Genomic DNA, 23,245 nt, shown 5'->3' on the forward strand with positions numbered 1-23,245 from the left:
CGACATTTTGTGTGTCTCTGTGTGTCCCCCCTATCAACTTCACAATGACTGAACCAATATGAACTAAATCGGGTACAGCTGTAGGGACACATAGGGACAGCTCATCTTTGTAGTTTGTGCTGATGTCATCCACCCCGATTCAAGATGGCAGACATGTAAACTTTTGAGGCACAAATGGGCTAAATTGTGAACCACCTGATTTGAACCAAATTTGCTACAGCTGTAGGGACACGTAGGGATTCCCCAATGGTGTAGTTTGTGATGATCTCATTCACCCCGATTCAAGATGGTGGACGCATGAATGTTTGAGATGCAAGTGGGCTAACTTGTGGACTTTCTAAACGATTTGAACCAAATGAGGTACAGTTGCAGCAAGAAACACACAGTAACACCTCTGTGGTGTAGTTTGTGATGAGATCATCCACCCCAGTTCAAGATGGAAGACACACAAGCCTTTGAAGCACAACTGGACTTTGAAGCACTAATTTGTGAACTGCCTAACCAATTTGAACCAAATCTGCTACAGCTGTAGGGGCACATGGGGAAACCTCAATGCCATGGTTTATGACATCATCCACCCCGATCCAAGATGGCAGACATATGAACTTTTGAGGTGCAAAACTTCTAACTTGTGGACCTTAATTTGAACCAAATTTAGTCCAGTTGTAGAGACAGTAAAAGAAAGTAGGCAGATTAGTTCTGAATAGAACAACTTGTTTGTTCTTTTTACAACACAGAAGAAGATATTTTTAATGCAAGACCATTAACGCCATTTGATCTCACAGGTCAAAAATTCACCAAAATAATAACCTGCAAAGCTGTCATGCCTTCAAAGTACAAGGCACGTCTGCCCAGAGTGAGCCATTACTAGAATAGGTCGGACTTCTACAATTGCCTGCATTTTGCGGATATTATAACTAAACAAGGAAGCAGACACTGGACAAAATCACCTACCCTTCCCAACAAAACAAAACAGTGACTCTTATAGCTGTTTCTCTCTCTCCTTCCTCCTAAGTATGGAAATTAATACTAGGGAGTACTGAGACAATTAATACTTTTATGTGGGGGAGGGGTGCTTCCACTGGCCTACATGGTCCCACTTTCCTTCCCCCCTTTTTTTTCTTTTTTACATTCCTCTTGACACTGCCATGAAACCACTGAATGCATATGAATAGTACATGTTGAAACATGGATTTTAAATCTTGTTTATGTTACCAACACCTCACACTACTGGGATTTCATTTTCCCCTTGACTTTGGGAAGGAAGTTAAGGCAGATTTTAATAAATCCTGGATCAAAGTACAGGAGTGGGAGGAGAGAAGTAATCCAAAGAGATGGAAATAATCTAGCTGTAGTTCACAGTCCTGTTGTATGCGGCAAGTCAAATTAGATGACCTCAATGCAAAATGTATGAAATTATGCAAGAACTTAAGCAGGTTACAGATCAGAATAAAATATAGGAGCATGAGCAACTTATCTTCCTGAAGCCTGGAGAATGTGCAACATTCAAAGTGTATGTGTATAATGTTTTAACTGTCTCCAAGACTGCAACCTTGTAGTCTTGCTTGGACAGAAACAGAGAAAATAGTCTAAGAACTGGGACCTGAACTAAGAACTGGAGCCTGAACTAAGGCCTAAGAACTGTCTGAACTAGCAAACTATAGCAAACCAGGTTTGCTAATAGCAGTCTGTAGCTAGTTTGCAATCCTGGTTCAGAAGGCGAGCACACACAAAAGTTGCCAGTTCAGATAAGGCAAACTAAGGTTTATATTAAAGGAGGAGTAATCAGTGAATCTAAGCAGGCAAGTACGAGGCACACTCATGTAATGTGTGAACCTGCCCATTCGAAGAGGGAAAGTCTCATTATTTAAAAAAAGATAGATTGGTTTTTCAAATTTTGCTTTAAAGCAGGTCTGACTAGACTCCAAGTCAGACCACTATCGTGACCACATCCAACCCTTCTCACCCAGGGTTGACACAGAAAGGAAGGAGTCAGTTTACCTTTTGAGCAATTTGCCATTATACAAGCATTCATAAATAACTTCTGTGAGGATTTTGAGAGTCTAGGATTTTGCTTCCCAAGGGTACTTCCCTGCAGTGCTCTAGCTGCTCCCTTTTCTTTTGGCTTACCAGCATTTAATAAAAATGATTGGGGTGGCAGCACTGAAGAGATGATCAATTCAATACCAGTTCATTTCGTATGCATATATTTTCTTAGAGGTTTAAAAAAAAGTAAATGAAATAATCATATTACTTACGATAATCTCTATGAATTTCATCTATTTCATTCTCTGTCTGGTGCTTTGTAAACATCATGTTCTGCAATAGTAGTACAAATATTACATTTTAAATAGAGGGATAACAAAACTGTACACTGAAAGTTTTAAGACAATCCTGAAACCAAAACTGGTCGTGGACCATAATAGATGATGATGATGATGATGATGATGATGATGAAACCAAAACAATTTTCCCATTTCTTATCACTCACCCCTCTGTGTTGTCATTATTTAGCAATGTTTTGAAGGTAATGTTTAAATGTCTTTGCCAATAAATTAGGATTTTTCAGGTGCACATTATAAATAATAGCAATAGCAATAGCAATAGCACTTACATTTATATACCGCTCTATAGCCAGAGCTCTCTAAGCGGTTTACAATGATTTAGCATATTGCCCCCAACATTCTGGGTACTCATTTTACCGACCTCGGAAGGATGGAAGGCTGAGTCAACCTTGAGCCCCTGGTCAGGATCGAACTTGTAACCTTCTGGTTACAGGGCGGCAGTTTTACCACTGCGCCACCAGGGGCTCTTTAAATAACCCTAATTTTAGTGGACAAGAAGTGGTAGCCGTTTACGATGGAAACTAAAACTAATATGAATACCAATTACCTTGTGATTAGATAAAATTAGTTGATGTTACCATGGTATGTTCAATATCGTTCTGCAATCATTAGCAGCCCATAAACAACATTCACTTTGATTACAGTAGTTTACCGTATAGCAGAAGTTTCATTATCACACAATTCCAACCTAAAGTAGTCTCTAACATTACTTTTCACCACTATACATACATCTGACATCCTGTGTTAGTTAAGAAGAGTACACTACCCAACACTACTTCACTACTATGGTGTAATTTCAAGTGTCTAGCCTCACATGGTTTTCTTTGTTTGCAAGCACACAGCAATCGAAACAGAAAAGTTCATACTCATTCTCAAGTGACACAGAAACAAGTCTTCACTACCAAAATAGTACTTAATACCAACAGTGTGCTAGGAACTGTACGGACACAAATCCTGCCTTGAAAAACAACACTGCAGAATAGAAACACACACAGTCCCTCCCAACACAGAACACCACATTTTGCCAAAACAAACGGTCCAAAGATGGCCAAAAAAGAACCACCAGCCACAGTGCCTGCGCTGTAGTAACATCACTGGCACAAGTTGCTCTCTCACAATCAATTATGACTCCTTACTTCAGCATTCACTGACTCGACAACACAATTTTACCTTTACAACAGCAGTACCCTTAGCAGCAAGCATAGCCATAAGCTCAACTAGAGCACCATCAGCCACATTTTGACTGAGTACACCTTGCAATGTGGAATGGAGATTGCAGGGCAGACCAGAGCAGTGAGTGAAGCACAAGTTGGTCTCAAGGCCAGACATGGAGTTTATCACAGCAATTACCAAGAAATATTACACAGAGAGCGGCCACTGTCCATTTCTTGCCACAACACCACCCCACAAACAGAACAAACCACAACTCAAGGAAGGAAAGAAGGCACCCAAGGCCCTGAAACAGCCTCTCTGCACAATCTGAGACCCCAACAGCACATTATTGTTATACTTAGTTACTCAGTGCTGAGAAAACCACAAAATCAAACCTTCCAGCCTGCCTGCCACAGAGAAAGACAGGAGGACAGAGCAGCAGTCATGGCCTGATGGACCAAGGATCTGACCAAAAACAAAAAACAAAAAAACCCCAACGCCTCTAGACTCTTACCATGAGAAAGTTCTCTTCTCCAGCATAAGCATGCATCCCTGCCTGCCTGCATCCAGATAACTCAATGATTTCAGATTGGTGCTGGGCCCTGGCTGACAGCCTGACACATTAGTCAGGGCACCAGTCCATATCGGCCATGGCAGCACCGTGCGTGCATGTCTGCATGTGTAAGCAGCACTAAGGGGAAGACTGTGACACATTTTGATTCGGGGTTGTCCGGGGTGGGGAGAACTGCCAGTGGTTTTGTGTTATGGATAGCATTTGATTTTTGGTGGGTTTTTGATCCAAATGGACAGGGGGTGGGGGCTGAGTAGAGACACTTTGTGCAGTCTTAATGCGAGAGACTATTTTTACTGAAAACAATAAAGCAGCACTATGACGAGTGGCACCTTGCTCATCTGCCAAGGACACTGTTAGTGTGTGTGTGGGGGGGTCTGTATTGGGGACCAATATAACTGAGAAATATGTATTTATTTCAATTTCCCTTCTTCTACTCTTTGCTGCCACCACCAAGCTCTTCCTGCTTGAGTTTTTATCCTGACAACCCCTAGTAAAGTAGCTGAGAGCTGCATGAGAAGAAAGCGTAACGCACTGGACACAGGATGAACTTTTAAATTAAACAAAATCAAGTTTATTTATGTACAAGCAGCTGAAAGGTTTCTCTCTGCCAAAGCAGGGCTTCACACTTGTAATGGTTTCTTTAACAACAATAACAAGGCTTGGTTAAAGTGTAAATCATGTGAGATGTAAGATTGTGACACACAGAGATTACCCATTGGCAGACATTCTACACAATGTACATGGACAGATAAACAACATGACTGTGGTAGCCACAGTTGGGTCATCTATCACCTACAGACACAGACTGGGGCTCCCAGTCCCTCCCTGGAACCCCACCAGTCCCAGAACAGACCCTCTCTTTCTAGAGATCCTGTCTGTCCTTATCTCCTGGCTTCTCTAAGCCCTATCTGAACGTCTGAGCTTCCAGTAAGGACAGTTTAACTGCCACTCCCTGCTCCATTCTAAAGCTCCTCCCTTAGGAATCCCACCTGGTTAATGACAGGATGGTGGAGCTGCTGCCAACCATCACAAACACTTGTTGTTGTGCTCTGTGTATAGCCTGCATTTCTTCCCTCCCGGTCAAAGCAATGAGATCATCAGCACTTGACTTTTTGTTTTGAATTGGGAGGAGGGAGAGGGAGAGCAAAACCCTTTAATAAGGTCCAAAACAGTGTGTTGGGGCTGAAGGGAAAGATCTGAGTGAATACTGATGTGGCCTGGAGATATCTGGGACGGAAATATCAGCTCCTCTAGCTGTTCCTTTAGTAAGATCCTCTGAGAGACAGAGAGAGAATTCTTTGTATTTTGGAGCTTGTTTTTGTATTTTCTTTTGCTTACTGCATTTGCTACTGTTTTTTTCAACTGAAATGAAGTATGTGCCTTGACTTGATGTCAATGATGGAGTTTTGATGCTGCTTTTTCATTTTGCAATAAAAGAGCTATTAGGGGAGAAAAGAGATCCTCTTCATTTTTTACTTGTCTGGACAATCCTTGGCCTAGCTTAGACTAGGACCATAGGCGTCCACTTCGTTGGGTGAGAAGCCTCACTGTGATAAAATATACATTCTCGACTGGCACACACCTCTTCCCCTCAGGTATGTCATATACATAACAGTTGCAGTGGGTGGGGGTGACCATGAGTCACTCACTCATGTGAAAAGTGAAGTTTTACTAGGCTGGAACATCCTAAGATATCAGGTGTTCAGGTAGGCCCAGCTCAAGCTGCCTCTCCCTGAGAACACACCTACCCCTTTCGTTCCCCTTTACTTCTGATAGCAGAAGTAAGCTGCTATCTTGCGGCACCACTCCACAAGAGCGGCCTTAGCGGCAGCAGGACCACACCTACCGCCTGCAGCCCTAGAAGGGTCAAGGGCATCCCACACAACCAGGTTATGTGTGCACCACATAGCAGATGGAGACCAATTGAGCCTTCTCAGCTGCCTTCATTATACTGGCGGCATTGCCCCAACAGTCATTCCCCCAACTAGTGATTGATGGGCACCAACAGCTCACCTGCGGTGTGATTAGTGTCCAGCACCTCTACATGAAGCATAGTCCACCTGTGCTTTGCTGCATGGGAGGAGCTTGACACGCCACCACCAGCATTTGTCCCTTTGCTCTTCTGCCCCTACCAGTGCACTATGAGGGTCAGGAAAGCAGCATGCTGGTCCACAGATCCACAGTGAAGTGCATGCTAGTGTCAGGTGCTGCTGCACGCAGCAGCCCCAACTCAGCTTTCCTGCACAACCGGTACAGGGGAGGGCACTATCTGCCTGCTGAAGGTAGTGTGAGAGGGGATGTTGTAGTTGGGAGCAAGCAGTTGGAGCAGCAGGCATGAGGCAGCATTCTCCACCACATGAAATGGCTGGTCGTCCAAAGCAATCATCTCCCCAATGGCCCAGGTGATGAGATGAGGCTCTGGGCGACCAGACTGCTTGCCCACTGACTACCATGTATGCAACTTCCCCTGCTTGGGAGCAGTAGTAGGTGCCTTGTCTCTAACTGAAGACAAACCAGGCTTATTGTTGCCAGCAGGAGCAAGGAACATCAGGTGATTATGTTGCAGGTCCTGTAGCATCCCCATCATCCCAAGGCTCTTGGGAACCTTACCCCTCTTGACCTGTGTCCTACAGTGAATGCAGACAGCATGGTGTGGATCACCAGGGTGGACCTCAAAGTACCATACCATGTTGCTATTGGTCCAGGACAGTTTGGTGGTTGTGGTACTGGGGCTGCTGGTTCATTCTGCGGGCCACCACCTCCACCCTCGGTAATGGACTGAGAAGGTACTGGAAACGCAAATAATTCCTGCTTCTCCTCAGTCTCAGATGGGGGCGGGACGATGTCACATTACCAATGGGGATTGGGGAGGAGGATGGAGAGAGCACTCTGGCTGGGCTAGCAGCCGATGACACCTCCTCCTCTGCTCCCACAGAAAGAAGTTCTTCCCTGACAGAGGAGGACCCTCCCCCCACCTCTTTTTTTAAAGCGTTTTCTGTGGGAGCAGAGGAGGTGGTGTCATCAGCTGCTAGCCCAGACAGATCGCTCTCTCCACCCTCCTCCCCAATCCCCATTGGTAGTGTGACATCCCCCACACCCCCATCTGAAACTCAGTAGGAGCCAGAATTTCAGGTGCTTCCTTTCAGCCCATTACCAAGGGTGGCCCACAGAATGAACCAGCAGCCCCAGTACCACCACCACCAAACGGCCCTGGACCAATCGCAACATGGTATAGGACCACTTTGAGCTCCGCCCTGGTGATCCACACCATGCTGTCTGCATTCACTGCAGGACACAGGTGCAAAAAAATAAAATTCAATGCAATCCAGACACACAGACAGCAGCAGCAAAGAGGTGCAACTTGGGGCTACAAGAGACGGGGATACACTACCATTCAAGGAAGGTAGTGTTCTCACCCTTAACCTGGCAGCCTGACTAGAATTAAAGTTAACTCTGAAGGTATGCATATTATCAAACTCAACACTACCATATGGAAAAAAGAATACCAAGATAATAAAATATCCCTTTATTAAAGGGGGCAATTTTTTAAAACTAGGTCTAAATCAGAATGTATCAACTTACATCTTCTTCAGGCTTACTGGAGTCTAGCTGTGCTCGAATCTTCTCATTGTTTTCCAGCTCTTTTACTATTTCAGCAACTGTTGGAATAAACAGACACCATATGAAGCAGCCCTGCACCACAGAGGTCCTTACTACTTCCAAGTTTAAAATGCTTCTAAAAGCATATTCAGTCTTTTCTATTGGGATATAATAGTTGAAACACACTAGTGTCATGTAAAAATATGTTTTGAACTATAACAAAGCTCTTAACAATGGCATGGGTAGGGAGGGAATGTTTGCATGCCGAAGGTTCCAAGTTCCCTCCCTGGCATCTCCAAGATAGGGCTGAGGGAGACTCCTGCCTGTAACCTTGGTGATGCCGCTGCCAGTCTGTGTAGACAATACTGAGCTAGATGGACCAATGGTCTGACTTGGTATAAGGCAGCTTCCTATGTTCCTAGGAAAGCCAGTATATTTCATCTGCTTGGTTAAAGCAAAAGCTGAATAGCAGAGGAAAGACTGAATCAGTGGAAACTGGTGAGGGGAGAAAGGAGATCAGTAACCACATGCTAGCTGCCAGGAAGAGCTCAGAAGTAGGAAAGATTTCTCCTGTCTTGAACTATTAGCTCATTCTGAATGAACTCTAAAATTTCTTCTGAGCATATCAAATTGCTGGTAGCTTTCAACGTCAAGTAATTTTTGGAACAGCAGCAGTAGCCATCTGGTAAGGACATCCCAGAGAGACAGAAAAGGGTAAGTGAAAAGGAAATAGAAAGGAAAGGCAGGGGCCCTTGTGGATGGCTGCGGGAATAGGTCTACTCCTGCAATAATTGTTCAAACAGCAACCCACCTGCTGCTCAACACCTCTTGCTTTCTGCATGCTCCACTGGGGAATTAGGAGAAAGACCACACCAGTGAGCCTAAGAAGCAAAAGCCATACAACAGCAGTTTTACATAATATTATCAACTGCACTACTTCAGACTGCAGGTGGATCTCAAATGTTTGGTGTTCCCTCCTGTGAAAAGAAACAACTTTCTTGAACACTGAAAACTAGCCCAACAGAGATAAGTCTAGTCAAATACCTTCTCCCTGAAAACCTAGCTTTGAAAACACAAAGAGCTCATTTAAAATGAGGACAGGTCTATCACTGGCGACTAGTCTGGTGCCTGTGGGCACTAGCCTCAGAAGCACGGTGCCTCTCAATACCAGTTGCAGGGGAACAACAGCAGGAGAGAGGGCATGCTCTCACCTCTTGCCTGTGGGCTCCTCAGAGGCAGCTGGTGGGTCACTGTGTGAAACAGGATGCTGGACTAGATGGGCCTTGGGCCTGTTCCAGCAAGGCTTTTCTTATGTTCTTAAAAGAAAGATGTGGAGTATCCAAATATACAATGCCTCACCTGCAGTCTGAAGTGGTTAAGTGCAGCAATGGACACATATGCAGGGCTACTGAATGTGTACAGTAACTCTCAGCCAATGCCTCCTGTTAGACTGTGATTTGAAATGGCACAGGCCAGACATGGGTTTATCCCCACAATGAGAACAAGGCATCAGTATTTCTTAATAGCTAATACAGCTACATGTGAAAAATCTACATATGAAAAATTCATATGTGGTTAATACAGCTACATATAAAAAACATGTACTGAACAGCATATGTGAGCAATCATTCAAGTTTCTTCCGTTGATATTTGCCATTATTCCCTTGTGTTATAAATTGTTCTTAGCACTGAATAAAAAGTTGCTGGGGAAAGTCAGCATGTGGGATTTGAGCCTAAGACCCAGCTTCAAGTCTTTGCCTTGCAATCCTCATCCCACACAACTAAATGGCAACTTTGAGCTATCATTTTTTATTTCGTCTCCTTTCTGTGAAATGGAAATAAAGCTGGTCTGCTTTTCAGTTGCTAAGAGATAAACCAAAAATGAGAATGATTTTGCACACTGAACTGCAATACAGAGAATAAATAATCATAAAAATGAAAAACATGAATGATGACAGTGTTTTTGATAGATTTCCTGCCTGTGAGCACTACTGAGAATTATATTTACATGGCTCTCTTTTTCCAACAAGAAGGTGGAAGCAGGGTATTTTACAATGTTTTTATAGGGCAAGACTTTTCTGGCATCCTCAACTGATTATATTATATTCTGTAGAGAGTGTATTTGTTTTAAGTATGCCCTACAGTGACAAAATGCCCAAGACAGAACCAGTTATTTCAGAGCTTATGGATTTTTCTCATGGAAAAATGCAACCCAAACTTTAAGTCCACCAAGGATCTGGTACCTTGTAAAGAATATGTTTCATAACTTAAAAGCCAATGAATAAATCCCAGTGCAGTCAAGACTAAACACACAGAGAACATCTCCAGATCTGAAGAAAAACTCAACCTGATTGAACCGACAAGCATCAAAAACTCAGTTGGCTCTAACATAAATGGCAATATTATTGCTCACTTGGATTCTATCTAATGGGTGGATTTGTCAAAAGTTTGCAAGCATATGCATCTGAAAGCAATTACATTTCAAAAGTGGTATCTGGGATACAGAACTAGAAAAATACAAGGATATTGCAGCTATCACTCAAAGAAAAAAGGGTAAATAGTGAATCAAAATAATAAGAGCACCGACTTTACAACATATTCAGAATTCTATATCCACCTTGTACCATCAAAACCAGCTACAGAGATTATCTCTGCTGGATGCACAAGTAGTCTTGGTTTAAAAGGTCACCTACATACCAACAGAAAATGTCGGTTCCCAACTTTGAACATATATATTGTAAGTATTGCAATCGGGGCGCACCTAGCCAAAAGTGGAGTCTGGACTGCCCTGCCATGAGGGCCCCCCCACTATGAGGCCACCCTACATGGGGGGGGGCTTCCTGCTGCCAGCCTGCGCCCGCTGCACCGCTCCACAAAAAGTTACTTTCCTTTAGCTGCCAGTGTGCTTGGGCGGGGGGGGGGGGGCTGAGCCAAGGAGGCCTCCCCCCCGCTCCATAGCAGTTGCCGAAGCGGCCGCTGGGCCTGCCTGTTTGGCACTGCGGTCCTTGCAAACTGCGAGACTCGGGAAAAGTAACTTTTTGTGGGGTGGGGTGGGGTGTGGGCACAGGGTGGCAGCAGGGCCCCCCAAAATGTGGGGTGGCCTCATGATGGGGGGGCCTCGTGGCGGAGCAGTCCAGACACCACCTTTGGCAAGAGGAGGCCTCTACATCCACTCAAGGCCCTGGGCCGGGTCCCCAAGGTCCAGGAGTTAGAGCGCCTCTGATTGCATCTTGTAATGGTCTTGAAGCTCAAACAAGTAATTCAAAAATGTCCCTTCCTTATAATATTAATATATAAACTTGCTTTTCCAAAAGAGAAGGGGGGAAAGCTTTAATCCTCCTCCAATAGTAGCTTTTAGCCATTTAGGACAGGAGCTCTTAATTTGTCTTTTGCACCTACAGACCCCCTAGACCAGGCCTGCTCAACTGAGGCCCCCCAGCTGTTTTTGGACTACAACTCCCACAATCCCCAGCCACAGTGGCCAATAGGCAGGGATTATGGAAGTTGTAGGCCAACATCTGCAGGAGGGCGAAGTTGAGCAGCCCTGTCCTAGACCCTCAATTATTACCCACGGACCCCCACCCCATTTATATAATCTATTTTCAAAAGGCTCCAATAAAAATAAAGAAAAAAATAAGTACTTAATATAGTTATTTTCAAGAACTTTATTTCGGCTCATGAAGAAGCAAATTCAATTCAGTGCTGCAAGGATTTTCCATGGGCCACCTGGACCTCTCCCACAGACCACTAGGAGATTCATGGGCCCCAGGTTAAGGACACCTGTTTTAGGATCTTCCAGCTAGTGTGGACCATTACCAGGGAGGGGCTGTGGCTTATTCAATTGCTTGTTGAATGAGGCCACTATTTGCATGAATTAGGTCCCAGGTAGGGTGTATGCAGACCAAGGTTCGTGGTCTGGTCCGAATTTGGACTGAACCACGGTTCCATGAACTGGTTCGGTCCAGTTCGGCCCAACAAACCGGTCCAGCAGTTTGAGGGCCATTGAGGGCAGCAGCAAGCAGCACCTTTAAAAGGTAAGCACGTAGATCCTTCCAGCATGACCACCGTTCCAGGAAGCTCCCTGGTGCAGTGGCACTCACCCAGCAGCCCAAACGTAGTCATGTGGCTCCGGCACTCACCTGGCCTCAATGCATGGGCAACTGTGGGGGGAGTGCTGCCATACCAGGAAACTGCCTGCAGCAGCGGTCACACTGCTGAGGACCTGCTTGCTTACTTAAAGGTACCGCTCACCATCACCCCACGCCGCTCTCACCGGCCCTCAAACTACCAGTCCAGTTCATAGTTGGGCCAAACCAGCTTGCAGAACCACGGTACGGTCCAAATTTGGACCAGACAACAAACCTCAGTCCACTCACAACCCCTAGTCCCAAGTTCAGGTTCTAGCAGTTAAAAAGGAGTCTAGGTAGCAGAGCGGGCGGGGGGGACCTCTTCCTAGAGTTCTGAAGAGTCAAGCCAGTCAAAACAGACAAGACGGTATACTAAATAACCAAAGTTATGACTATGTATAAGGCAGCTCCCTATAGCCTTTTTTCTTTAAAGACCCTCTGGCAAATCCCTAGCTGCTCCATGTTGCTGTAATCACCAGTCAAGATTCTGAGGTGGCAAGAAAGGCTGCACCTTTAAACATTCAGTTTGCCATCCACTTTTGCAGACAAAATGCTTGACTAGCAGATCTTTGATCTGTTCTAACAAGTCCATTCTTACATTTCCTTTACATCATCCCTTATAAAGCACTTTCCAGGGTTCAACATTCCATTTTTATCCTCTTCATTCTCACATCAAATGCGTGATTCTTTTTTTCTTTATTACTAATTCTGCTCTCAGATGGGAAAACAAGGATTGAGAACAAATGGCTTGAAGGCAGCCATTCAGTCAGCCCAACACTCGCCTGCAATTTGTCAAGCATTTGGCCTTGGTGCCATGGTAAATGGCTACAGGATCAGATTTGAGAAGCCAAGCACACAGTGGAGCCAGTAGCCAAACTTCAAGGGCAGCTTAGATCCCAGTTCTTTGGGAACTGAATCAGGCAGCCTCACAGGGCAGAAATACAGTCCAAAAGACTAGGGGAAATGGAGACAGGAACAGTTCAGGCTAGAATGGGCAAGACAGGAGCAGATCCATGCCACTGCAAAGTAAACCATTCTTATGGCAAGGAGATCTGGGACATAACCATAGAGGATGGGAAAGGCCAGAGAATAAAAATATTTGTTGAAATAGTCAACGAGTCAGAATTACTACCAAGGACAGTTGCTTGATTAGGAGACTGCAAGGTCTGTAGTTGAAGGCTCTGGAGTCCAAAGAATCTGCAACCCAAGTTGTCGAAGACCAACACCTCATTTGTCAGGCAGCAGTGAGCCCTTTCTCACAACCAGTGAGAAAAGGCAATAGGGTTAGTAGAGAGGAAGCCCTGAAGCACTTACCTCCCCACAGATGAGCAGTTTCCTTTCCTTGAGCTGGCAGATCACTCACCCAGACGAGCACCAGCTCCTGCCGGTAGCTCTGAGAGTCGAGGTGCCAGGATGCATTACCCCATGTTGTCCTCCCCCCCTCCGAACTCCAATAATGCAACACATGAGTATGCAGTGCATTACTGGGATCCCCCCCTCCCCTCCCTGAGAGTGCGGCAGTCTGCAAGCTGCAGCTGACAAAGGACCAGAGAGAAAGATTAAGGGAGCACTTGCTCTCTTAAACTCATTTTAGAGGGAGGCACCATAGGCAGGTTTGCTGTCGTGGTGCCGCTAGGATCAGGCCCTATCCCGGCGGTACACATGCGCATGCAAAACTGGACTGGGCTTCCTTAGCCCAGTTTTCCACACATGTGAACAGACTCAGTGTCTATTTCCACACCAAAAGTTGTACTTAGTACTCAAGTGCAAGATGAAATCCTGACAGTAATCAGGCAGGAAGAAATTCTTACAGTAAAGAAAAGAATAATACAATCCTTACAGTAATGCAAAGGGGGGACTATATTCTAAGTTTTACATTAATATTCTTGCCATAAAAATCATGCCGTCTGTTAACTGAAATTTCTATTAGAAAACACCAGAAATGTTCAGAGAGCCCAGCTGTTAACACAGGAGGTGTTATGTCCTTTACTACATGTGCCAGCCAACTACAGTATTCAATTCTCCTGTGCAAGAAGGGATAGTTGAGGGTGCTGACAACCAGGGTGCTCCATGTCATTATCTATGACCTGGAGAAGCTACATCATCACTTACGGGGGCAGAGGTTCAAACTATGCACAGGCCATGCTGCGCTCCAATGGCTGCAAGAAGCCCAACGCAATCAGACGACATTTGTGCGCTGGAGCTTGATGCTTCAAGAATTTGATTTTGAGATGGAATACATTCAAGGAAAAATTAAAATTCTTGCAGACGCACTGTCCAGAGAGCCTTTTGAGGATGAGCACTAAGAGACAATACAACTGCTGTATACCTGGGGCTAAAAGGCACATGGTTTACTGCTTAACCAATGTAAAACACTTGGCTTCTTGAGGGTATGTTTTACTGTTGCCCTAAAGCATTGTGGTGGTGTGGAACAGTTAGTCAAGACTGGGCTATTTAAAATTAAAACCATAGCATAGTGTACCTATTCTAATCCTCTTAACTCAATGCAGGTTGTGAACACCCTTCACTCCTTGGGTCTCATTTTAAGCGGGGTGGGGTGGGGAGGAGTATAATGATGGAAAGGATTTGAGGGAGAACTAGGCCTCACTTTGAGCAAGTGCTGGGAGGGTGAGCCTTGCCTATTTATTTATTTATTTGGTTTCTATACCGCCCTTCCAAAAATGGCTCAGGGCGGTTGAGTTAAGATTGAGACAATAAGAGACAAGGCCTGGGAAAATCAAAACAGAACCAATCCAGAAGACTGGGCAGGAACTACACTCACAGCCACCAGCAGAAGAGAAATCTTTGTCCTGTTTGTTTGTTCTGTCCCAGGAGTGCCTCAAGGAAGCAGTTGGCTGAGAAACTGCTGGGGAAATGGGAGGCTTAGCTTGAGACAGCAGGAAGGCCCCTGACTCGACTGTGAGTAATAGGATAGGGACCAGTTCAGTTGGACACGTGAGGGAAGTTATTTTCCTCTGTTATATTGCTTGAATCTGAGTTTCCTGGTTAATGAAAACTTCTCTCTCTTACAATCTACTTTATGAAGAAACAATTGTTCTTATTGCATACTCTTTTCTTTTAATCTAAAAAAACCTTGTTTGTGAAGTTTGCTACTCTTCATTTTGGGTCTGCCTTAGTCACACATCTCTGGAGCAGAGTTGCCAGAACCTAAGGGGTATACTCGTGGGTCAAATGGGCCATAAGCCAGTATATGGCTTTTTAAAAGCCAAATCTGGCCACCTAGCTCTGGAGGCCTGCTTCTAGGGAGGGTTTTGCCACTTTATCCCCAAGGAATCTTCTATGGAGAGAGTGGTTTGTCACACATTAAAATAAAGTGGATGGTGGCAGCCCACTGTGAATCCATTACAGTCAAAGATTAACCCCTGCTAACTTGACGAAGAGGCACCTTTTAACGTGGTGATTCTCTTTTATTTAGCAGCAGGAGAGCAACTGGCCCTATCCATCCCCGGCACAGTACCTCCAGTGACTGTTGCTGGTGTCTACCTTATGTTTCTTTTCAGATTGTGAGCCCTTTGGGGACAGGGATCCATCTCATTTATTTATTATTTCTCTGTGTAAATCACCCTGAGCCATTTTTGGAAGGGCAGTAGAGAAATTGAATGAATGAATGAATGACCCCAGTGAACTCCCCCCTCCTCCTCTTGCTCTGGCATAGCTATGACAACCCTTAAACACAAGAAGTGGAAACCAGTTCAGTACTAAAATAAAACTAATCAGAAGTTTCTTTTGGGAATTGGTTATGTTCCTCGCTGCTCCAGCTATATTTGGAAAAATTATATTTCCTGGTGAGCCATCTGAAAAAAGAAGGGAGGAGTAGCAAGATAAATTGGTAGGCAGCGCCTAGGACCGCTAGTCCTGATGTTTAAGTAGAGGCTTGCCCACTTACAGGCTGTTAAGCAACAAGGCCTCTGGGTGGGGTATTTTTAAACTGATAGGATAGAAACTTATTGTTTTCTTGGCACTTCAGTTCCTCCTTCCTGCCATTTTAGCATTCATCCTAAACACAGAAAGAAATTTTTCTTTTTTGCTAAGTTAGTGGAACTTTTGAATGAAGAGACAGAGTTGAGAAAAGGGGAGATATTGAGCTTCCTTCCTCTGTCCTACAGTTCTCCTTCTTTAACTGTAGGACAGAGGAAGAAAGCTCAATTTGAAAATGTGAAGGGGGGTATTTTAACATAATCAATAAAATAATCACTTTGTTATTTTGCCTGAAGTAAGGTTGCCATCTCCCCCAGATTTCAGGGTAGTGCACAGATTTTAAGCAAGTTGCCTAGATTGCTTAGTGTGCCCAAATTTCCAGGTTTCATTCAGCTGCAACATAGGCAGCTGCCTTATACCAAGTCAGACCATTGATCTATCTAGCTCTGTATTGTCTACACAGACAGGCAGTATGTTCTCCAAGGTTTCAGACAGGAGTCTCTCTCAGCCCTATCTTGGAGATGCCAGGGAGGGAACTTGAAACCTTCTGCATGCAAGCATGTAGGTGCTATTCCCAGAGTGGCCACATCCCCTAGGGGTAATATGTTACAGTACTCACATGCAGTCTCCCATTAAAATGCAACCAGGGACCCTGCTTAGCAAATTCATGCTTCCTACCATAAGACCTTAAGTAGTGCAGCGGGGAAATGCTTGACTAACAAGCAGAAGGTTGTCGGTTCAAATCCCCACTGGTATGTTTCCCAGACTATAGGAAACACCTATATTGGGCAGCAGCGATATAGGAAGATGCTGAAAGGCATCATCTCATCCTGTGCAAGAGGAGGCAATGGATCTGTATTCTACCAAAAGAAAACCACAGGGCTCTGTGGGTGCCAAGAATCGAAATCGACTTGACGGCACACTTTACCTTTACCACAAGACCAGCTCTGCTCCCTACATGCTATGTTGATGAGTTAGTGTTGACGTATCAACACTAACTTAGCATTTCTCTTTGCTAGTTGAGAAGAGATATCTGGAAACACTTGGGTGATTACTCAGCTATTACTGATGACAGCTGATAATGAAACTGCTCAGAACAGCTTTTGTATGCAGTCTACTGCAGAGCACTTTACTACAAACTGGTTATGGCTATTCAGTGAAATAGGAAAGGTTTTCTGCACGTGCTCAGGTGCCCTCTACAGTCTATTGTTAATTGAGCTGAGGTCTATTAGTGAAAACTCCAGAATACTGGAAGTGGGAACAGAATGTTGCAGGGGAGCAACAGCAAGAGAGAGGACAAGCCCTCACTCCCTGCCTGTGGGCTTCTCGGAGGCATCTGGCGGGACACTGTGTGAATCAGGATGCTGGACTAGATAGATCTTGGGCCTGATCCAGCAGGGTTGTTCTTATGGCACAGTTACCCATGACTTTAGGAGTCTGAGATGCAGGTGTGTTCTGCAATATTCCCACAGTAAGGGTGGTCTCCTTCACATCCCACCCTCCCCTGAGTTGTTTGAGGTTCACAGAGAACTTTGCGTATGGAAAGGTTAGGCTCTTTTCTTTCCCTTCCCCCTGGGCTTTTGCAAAAGGCAGAAACTCTATTGCCACCTTGCTGAAAATGTCCAGTATGAGGCAAAGAACACATCCTCCCTTTCCCTGCAAGTTCTCTGTATGTGTGCGAGGGGCGACAATAATAATCAGGAGTGACAACAAATAGTGGCTGGCTAGTAAATCAGTCAAAAATGTGTGGATGACTGCATTTGAGAACACTAATTCTAAACCAGAGCTGCTCAACGTTGGCCTTCAACTCCCATAATCCCTGACTATTGGCCACTGTGGCTGGGGTTATAGTCCAAAAAAACCTGGAGGGCTGAAATTGAGCAGCCATGTTCTAAAGCATCACAGATATCTTTCAATACCAGAGTACCCTAGAAATGTTGCATGACTATCACAGTTGCATACAGCATATTTCTACAAAATGTACAATCTAATTACAGTTAAGCCGCCTTGAGCCATTTTGGAAGGGCAGTAAGTAAGTAAGTAAGTAAATAAATAAATAAATAAATTCTAGCCCTCATGATTATTATTCTATTTTTTAATTTAACCTGCACTAAATAAATAAATAAATAAATAAATAAAATTCTAGCCCTCAAGATTATTATTCTATTTTTTATTTTAACCTGCACTTCAGGCCATGACAAGCTCTCAAGGTGGCTTATGAGGATAAGAAATATGCATCAAGAAACCAAGTATTTAACAGTCAAAACATCTAAAATAACTAAACCCAACACACACACACACAGAGGCCAACATCCGGTGTCTCAGACAACAGCAGCATTTCTTAGAGATGTATTAATCTCTACTCCTATGAACATATCCTTTTAAAAAACAACCTACACCCACACATACACACGTAGAGAGATCACCTTAATAACACCATGTGAAGAATTTCCTGCAAAGACCAGCCACTATTACATTTTTCAGTTCTTGCTAAATGTGTAAAAGTCAAATCAGAACACTCAAAGGAGACATTTCTTTTGTTGCCTATGACTAAAGGAAAGATAAGAAGCAAAGAAATGCTTTAAGAAGTAAACTATCAGGCTGTCTTCCCTTTTTTTGTTATAGACAAATACTTGTGCCCTTCAGGCATGTTTTTCCATTATAACTCTAGAAGTGATACTGACCGTCAGCAGGAAGGACCTTTCTGCTTCCAGCTTATAATGGGAGAAATATTGGGTAGCCCTGAGTCAAGTAATTTTATTAAGCTCACTTTAGGATATCTATACATTTTCAAAATGTTCTGTTCAATAGCTATGTCAGAATCTATATAATATCTGTCATGTTTATATGTACATTGAAATATTGAGACTGTAAAGAAGAAACACATGACTAACACAGAAGAACTTACAGCACCCCTAGCTAAAAATTTTGTTGTAAACTGCCCAGACACGTGAGTTTTGGGCGGTATAAAAATATGTTAATAAATAAATAAATAAAATGATGCAATGGAGTGGGATAGCCACATCTGTTTTTTCCAGGCCTCCAAAGAGCAAATAAAGATAGCCGCAGCATTTAAATCACTACAGCCAGCTTCATGCTACATGGCTACCTCAAGGAGGGTACTGGAAGGTGCATTCATACGACAGCTACTCAAAATCAACACACCATTTGTGTAAGGTAGCTACATAAATTAGCCACCACCACATGACTCATCTGAACAGCCCTGTGAATTTGTCTGAAGGGGTTTTCCAATGGAAAGAAACCACATAGAAGAGAATGATCTATGCGGCAAGCCACTGATAGAACTGCTTGCTTTCAGAGAGCAACTGCTACAAATGCAATTTCAGATTGCCTCCAACATGGCAGCCAACTCATATAAGATGACCAAAGATAAGATAAACAGTCCAAAATGAAATAATTATAGGCAAGTTAACAAAAGAGTTCAGTCTCATGTAACTACTATCATTTAAAATCGAGGGAGGGGCTGCCAGGAAAAGGATCTTGTGTGGGGGGGGGGGTATGTGCAAACCTTTGGGAACCACTTTGAGACTACTTATAGTCTCAAAAGTGGGATACAAATCTATTAAATAAAATACTCTATGAAACTGTAAGCAGTTTGAATAAACCATAAGCTCAAATTCTCCTTCCTACCTGATTTGGGATTTAAAGAATCACACTGTGAATTATACATATGCACAAACTCTTGGTGTCTTTTAATGAGTTTCTGCTTTGTCCCCTGGGTTGATAGTCCATGTTCCTTCAGTCTTTTCCTCAGATCACGCTCAGAAAGTAAGTTGTACACCACTTTAGGCAGGAACTTTCTTTTGTGTCCAGAGCTGAAAGAATTACAAAAACAGGAGGGGGGGATATAATAAGTCACAAAAGCATTCCCCATAGAACATTTGAACATGGTTTTTCTCCAGTATGTTTAATCCAGAAAGAGTTCAAGATAAAATATACTGGTATGCATTACACTAAAAGCTCAAGTAGGCTCCAAAACAAAATGAAACAAGATTTTTTTGGTGGATGTGTGGCAGGGAGAAAACAGCAGTAGAAAACATTCCTAAATTTTTCCTCATCAATTTATACAAGTAGCTGCATGTCTTTGTCTGTGACAATCTGATCGGCCCTTCATTAACTTGAAAGTCTGGTCTCCACCTTTCGGCTCTTCCAACCAACTGTATCACTCCTGTCCACAACATCAGGAAGGGGCAGTTATGATAAAGAAATGTTTAATCCAGGCCCACAAATAAGTGTATAGAAGTTTGGTTCAGTATCCTAAACAGAATGTAAGGCCAGTAGGCCAGAATGAAATTGTTCGAGTCAAGGATGTGAGGCCCATCGGTCAAGAGGTAAAAATACCAGAGCCTGACAGGAGATAACATATGAGACCAGGGTCACGAGACAAATCCCCCACTCAGCAGAAAGAAAAATAGCTGGTACCCGGAAATGCTGATAAGGAGTAGGGTTAGCAGAAAGACCAGACAGGAACTCATGTCTAAGGCTCTAATTGGCACATGTTTAACCACAAATGACGTATTTCAATGGATTTACTGACTTAAGAACATAAGAACAGCCCTGCTGGATCAGGCCCAAGGCCCATCTAGTCCAGCATCCTGTTTCGCACAGTGGCCCACCAGATGCCACTGGAAGCCACAGACAGGAGTTGAGGGTGTGCCCTCTCTCCTGCCATTATTCCCCAGCAACTGGTACTCAGAGGCACCCTGCCTTTGAGGCTGGAGGTGGCCCACAACCCTCCAACTAGTAGCCAGTGATAGACCTCTCCTCCATGAAGTCATCCAAACCCCTCTTAAAGTCATCCAGGTTGTTGGCTGTCACCACATCCTGTGGCAGAGAGTTCCACAAGTGGATCACGCGTTGTGTGAAAAAGTACTTCCGTTTGTTGGTCCTAGACCTCCTGGCAATCAAGTTCATGGAGTGACCCCTGGTTCTAGTGTTGTGTGAGAGGGAAAAGAATCTCTCTCTCTCCACTTTCTCCACACCATGCATGATTTTATAGACCTCTATCATGTCTCCCTGCAGTCGTCTTTTTTCTAAGCTAAAAAGCCCCAGGTGTTGTAGTCTTGCCTCATAAGAAAGGTGCTCTAGGCCCCTGATCATCTTGGTTGCCCTCTTCTGTACCTTCTCAAGTTCAAAAATGTCCTTTTTAAGATGTGGTGACCAGAATTGTACGCAGTACTTCAAGTGTGGTCGCACCATAGTTTTGTATAAGGGCATTATAATGTTAGCTGTTTTATTTTCAATCCCCTTTCTAATGATCCCTAGCATTGAATTTGCCTTTTTCACAGCTGCCGCAGATTGAGTCGACACTTTCAACGAGCTGTCCACCACAACCCCAAGATCCCTTTCCTGGTTCGTCATCGACAGCTTGGATCCCATCAGCATATACTTGAAGTTGGGGTTTTTCGTCCCAATGTGTATCACTTTACACTTGCTAACATTGAACCGCATTTGCCATTATGTCGCCCACTCCCCCAGTTTGGAGAGATCCTTTTGGAGCTGCTCACAATCCGTTTTGGATTTCACTACCCGGAAGAGTTTGGTATCATCTGCAAATTTGGCCACATCGCTGCTTACCCCTCCTTCTAGATCATTTATGAATAAATTAAAATGCAGCAGTCCCAGTACAGATCCCTGGAGGACCCCACTTCTTACTTTCCTCCACTGTGAAAACTCTCCATTTATACCTACCCTCTGTTTCCTGTCTTTCAACCAGTTAGCAATCCACACATGTACTTGTCCCCTTATCCCATGACCTCTAAGTTTCCTCAGGAGTCTTTGATGAGGAACTTTGTCAAAAGCTTTTTGGAAGTCCAGGTAGACTATGTCAACTGGATCACCTTGATCCACACACTCGTTGACAATCTCAAAGAAGTCCAAAAGGTTGGTGAGGCAAGATTTACCTTTGTGGAAGCCATGCTGGCTCACTCCCAGCAGGGCCTGTTCTTCTAGGTCAGGGTTTCTCAAACCTAGGCCCCCAGATGTTGTTGGACTACAGATCCCATCATTCCCAGCCACAGTGGCCACTGTGGCAGTGGGAGTTGTAGTCCAACAACATCTGGGGACCCAATTTTGAGAAGCCCTGTTCTAGGTGCTTTACAATTTTATCCTTGAGGATGCTTTCCATCAATTTGCCTGGAACGGACGTTAGGCTAACTGGCCTGTAGTTTCCCGTATCACCTCTGGATCCCTTTTTGAAATTCAGTGTTACATTTGCTACTCTCCAGTCCTCTGCTACAGAGCCTGATTTCAGGGATAAGTTAAATATTTTAGCAAGGAGGTTGGCAATTTCACATTTGAGTTCTTTGAGGACTCTTGGATGGATGCCATCCAGCCCTGGTGATTTGTTAGCTTTCAGTTTTTCCAGACAGTTTAGAACATCATCCCTTGTCACTTCTATCTGACTCAGCTCTCTAGCCTCCATTCCTAAAAAGCCTGGTTCAGGAACAGGTATATGCTCTGCCGTGAAGACAGACGCAAAGAACTCATTCAGCTTCTCTGCAACCGCCATATCCTCCTTAATAATCCCTTTCGCTCCCTCATTGTCTAATGGTCTAACTGCCTCCCTGGCAGGTTTCATGCTTCTGATGTACTTAAAGAAGTTTTTGTTATTCCCCTTGATACTTTTGGCTAAATGTTCCTCAAACTCTCTTTTTGCCTCCCTTATTGTCACCTTGCATTTCTTTTGCCTTTTGCTTTTGCATTGACTTGCTTTTAACCTATATAAACTGGCAACTACATACCCTGAATGTGCAGTGCTGTCAGACTTCTGGCTTGTACTCTGCCTTCATGATCAGAAATAAAAGCTAATTTGAGCATACATCCTCGTTGTGTTGACTTGTAAAAAAGGGAATATCTCCTTCAGGCAATGAGCTTTATTGTGGGAACCTTGTCTAATCCTCTTTGGTTCGGTTAGACACCCCATTCTCTGTCAATTTGATGGAAGGATGATCATAAAGGGCTGAATTAAGCAGGAGGGCAAGGTTCCAGAGGATTTTCCCACAACAGTTAGACACTCAAGTTTAACTTGAATCTATTTACTTATTTCCATGAGAATATGAAATTCCAGACTTAATAAATTTCTTTTTTCTTTCTCTTTCTCTGAATCGGTATGCTGTGGTATTACAGAGAAATGTATTAATTTGCTCTAGTTCAAGGGCAGGCACCTTTGGCTCCCTAGCTGCCGTTGAACTACAACACCCAACTTCCCCAGGGCTTATGCAAATTGTAGTTCAACAACTGAGTGCCAAGGTTGCCTACCCCACTCTAGTTAGTTCAAGTGCCAGTAAATGGGCAGTCTTCTTAAATGTAATTGTTTATTTATTTGTACACCAACCCAAACTTATGTCTCTGGGCAGTTCAAAATATAAAACAAATTAAAACAAGAATTAAAACATTGAAACAATTTTATTTAAAAGCTTGGGTGAATAAATGAATCCTTCAAAACTTTTTAAAAGCTGTCAGAGATGAGGAGGCTCTTATTTCAG

At 43.8% G+C, this 23,245-nt stretch overlaps 1 protein-coding gene across 5 annotated transcripts in view; it reads right to left on the minus strand.

The window, feature by feature from the left end:
• RAD18 (RAD18 E3 ubiquitin protein ligase) overlaps positions 1–23,245 on the minus strand; it is a 204,717-nt gene that overhangs the window by 136,047 nt on the left and 45,425 nt on the right. For all 5 annotated transcript variants that reach the window (XM_053299454.1, XM_053299451.1, XM_053299453.1 and 2 more), the window contains exons 7-9: positions 19,389–19,573; positions 7,654–7,730; positions 2,259–2,319 (exon numbers count right to left, since the gene is read on the minus strand). In XM_053299454.1, coding sequence (XP_053155429.1) covers positions 2,259–2,319; positions 7,654–7,730; positions 19,389–19,573 — 323 coding nt within the window. The remainder of the gene's footprint in view (positions 1–2,258; positions 2,320–7,653; positions 7,731–19,388; positions 19,574–23,245) is intronic.

The sequence above is a fragment of the Hemicordylus capensis genome, chromosome 2, assembly GCF_027244095.1.
Source record: "Hemicordylus capensis ecotype Gifberg chromosome 2, rHemCap1.1.pri, whole genome shotgun sequence".
NCBI classification, from domain to species: Eukaryota; Metazoa; Chordata; class Lepidosauria; order Squamata; family Cordylidae; genus Hemicordylus; species Hemicordylus capensis.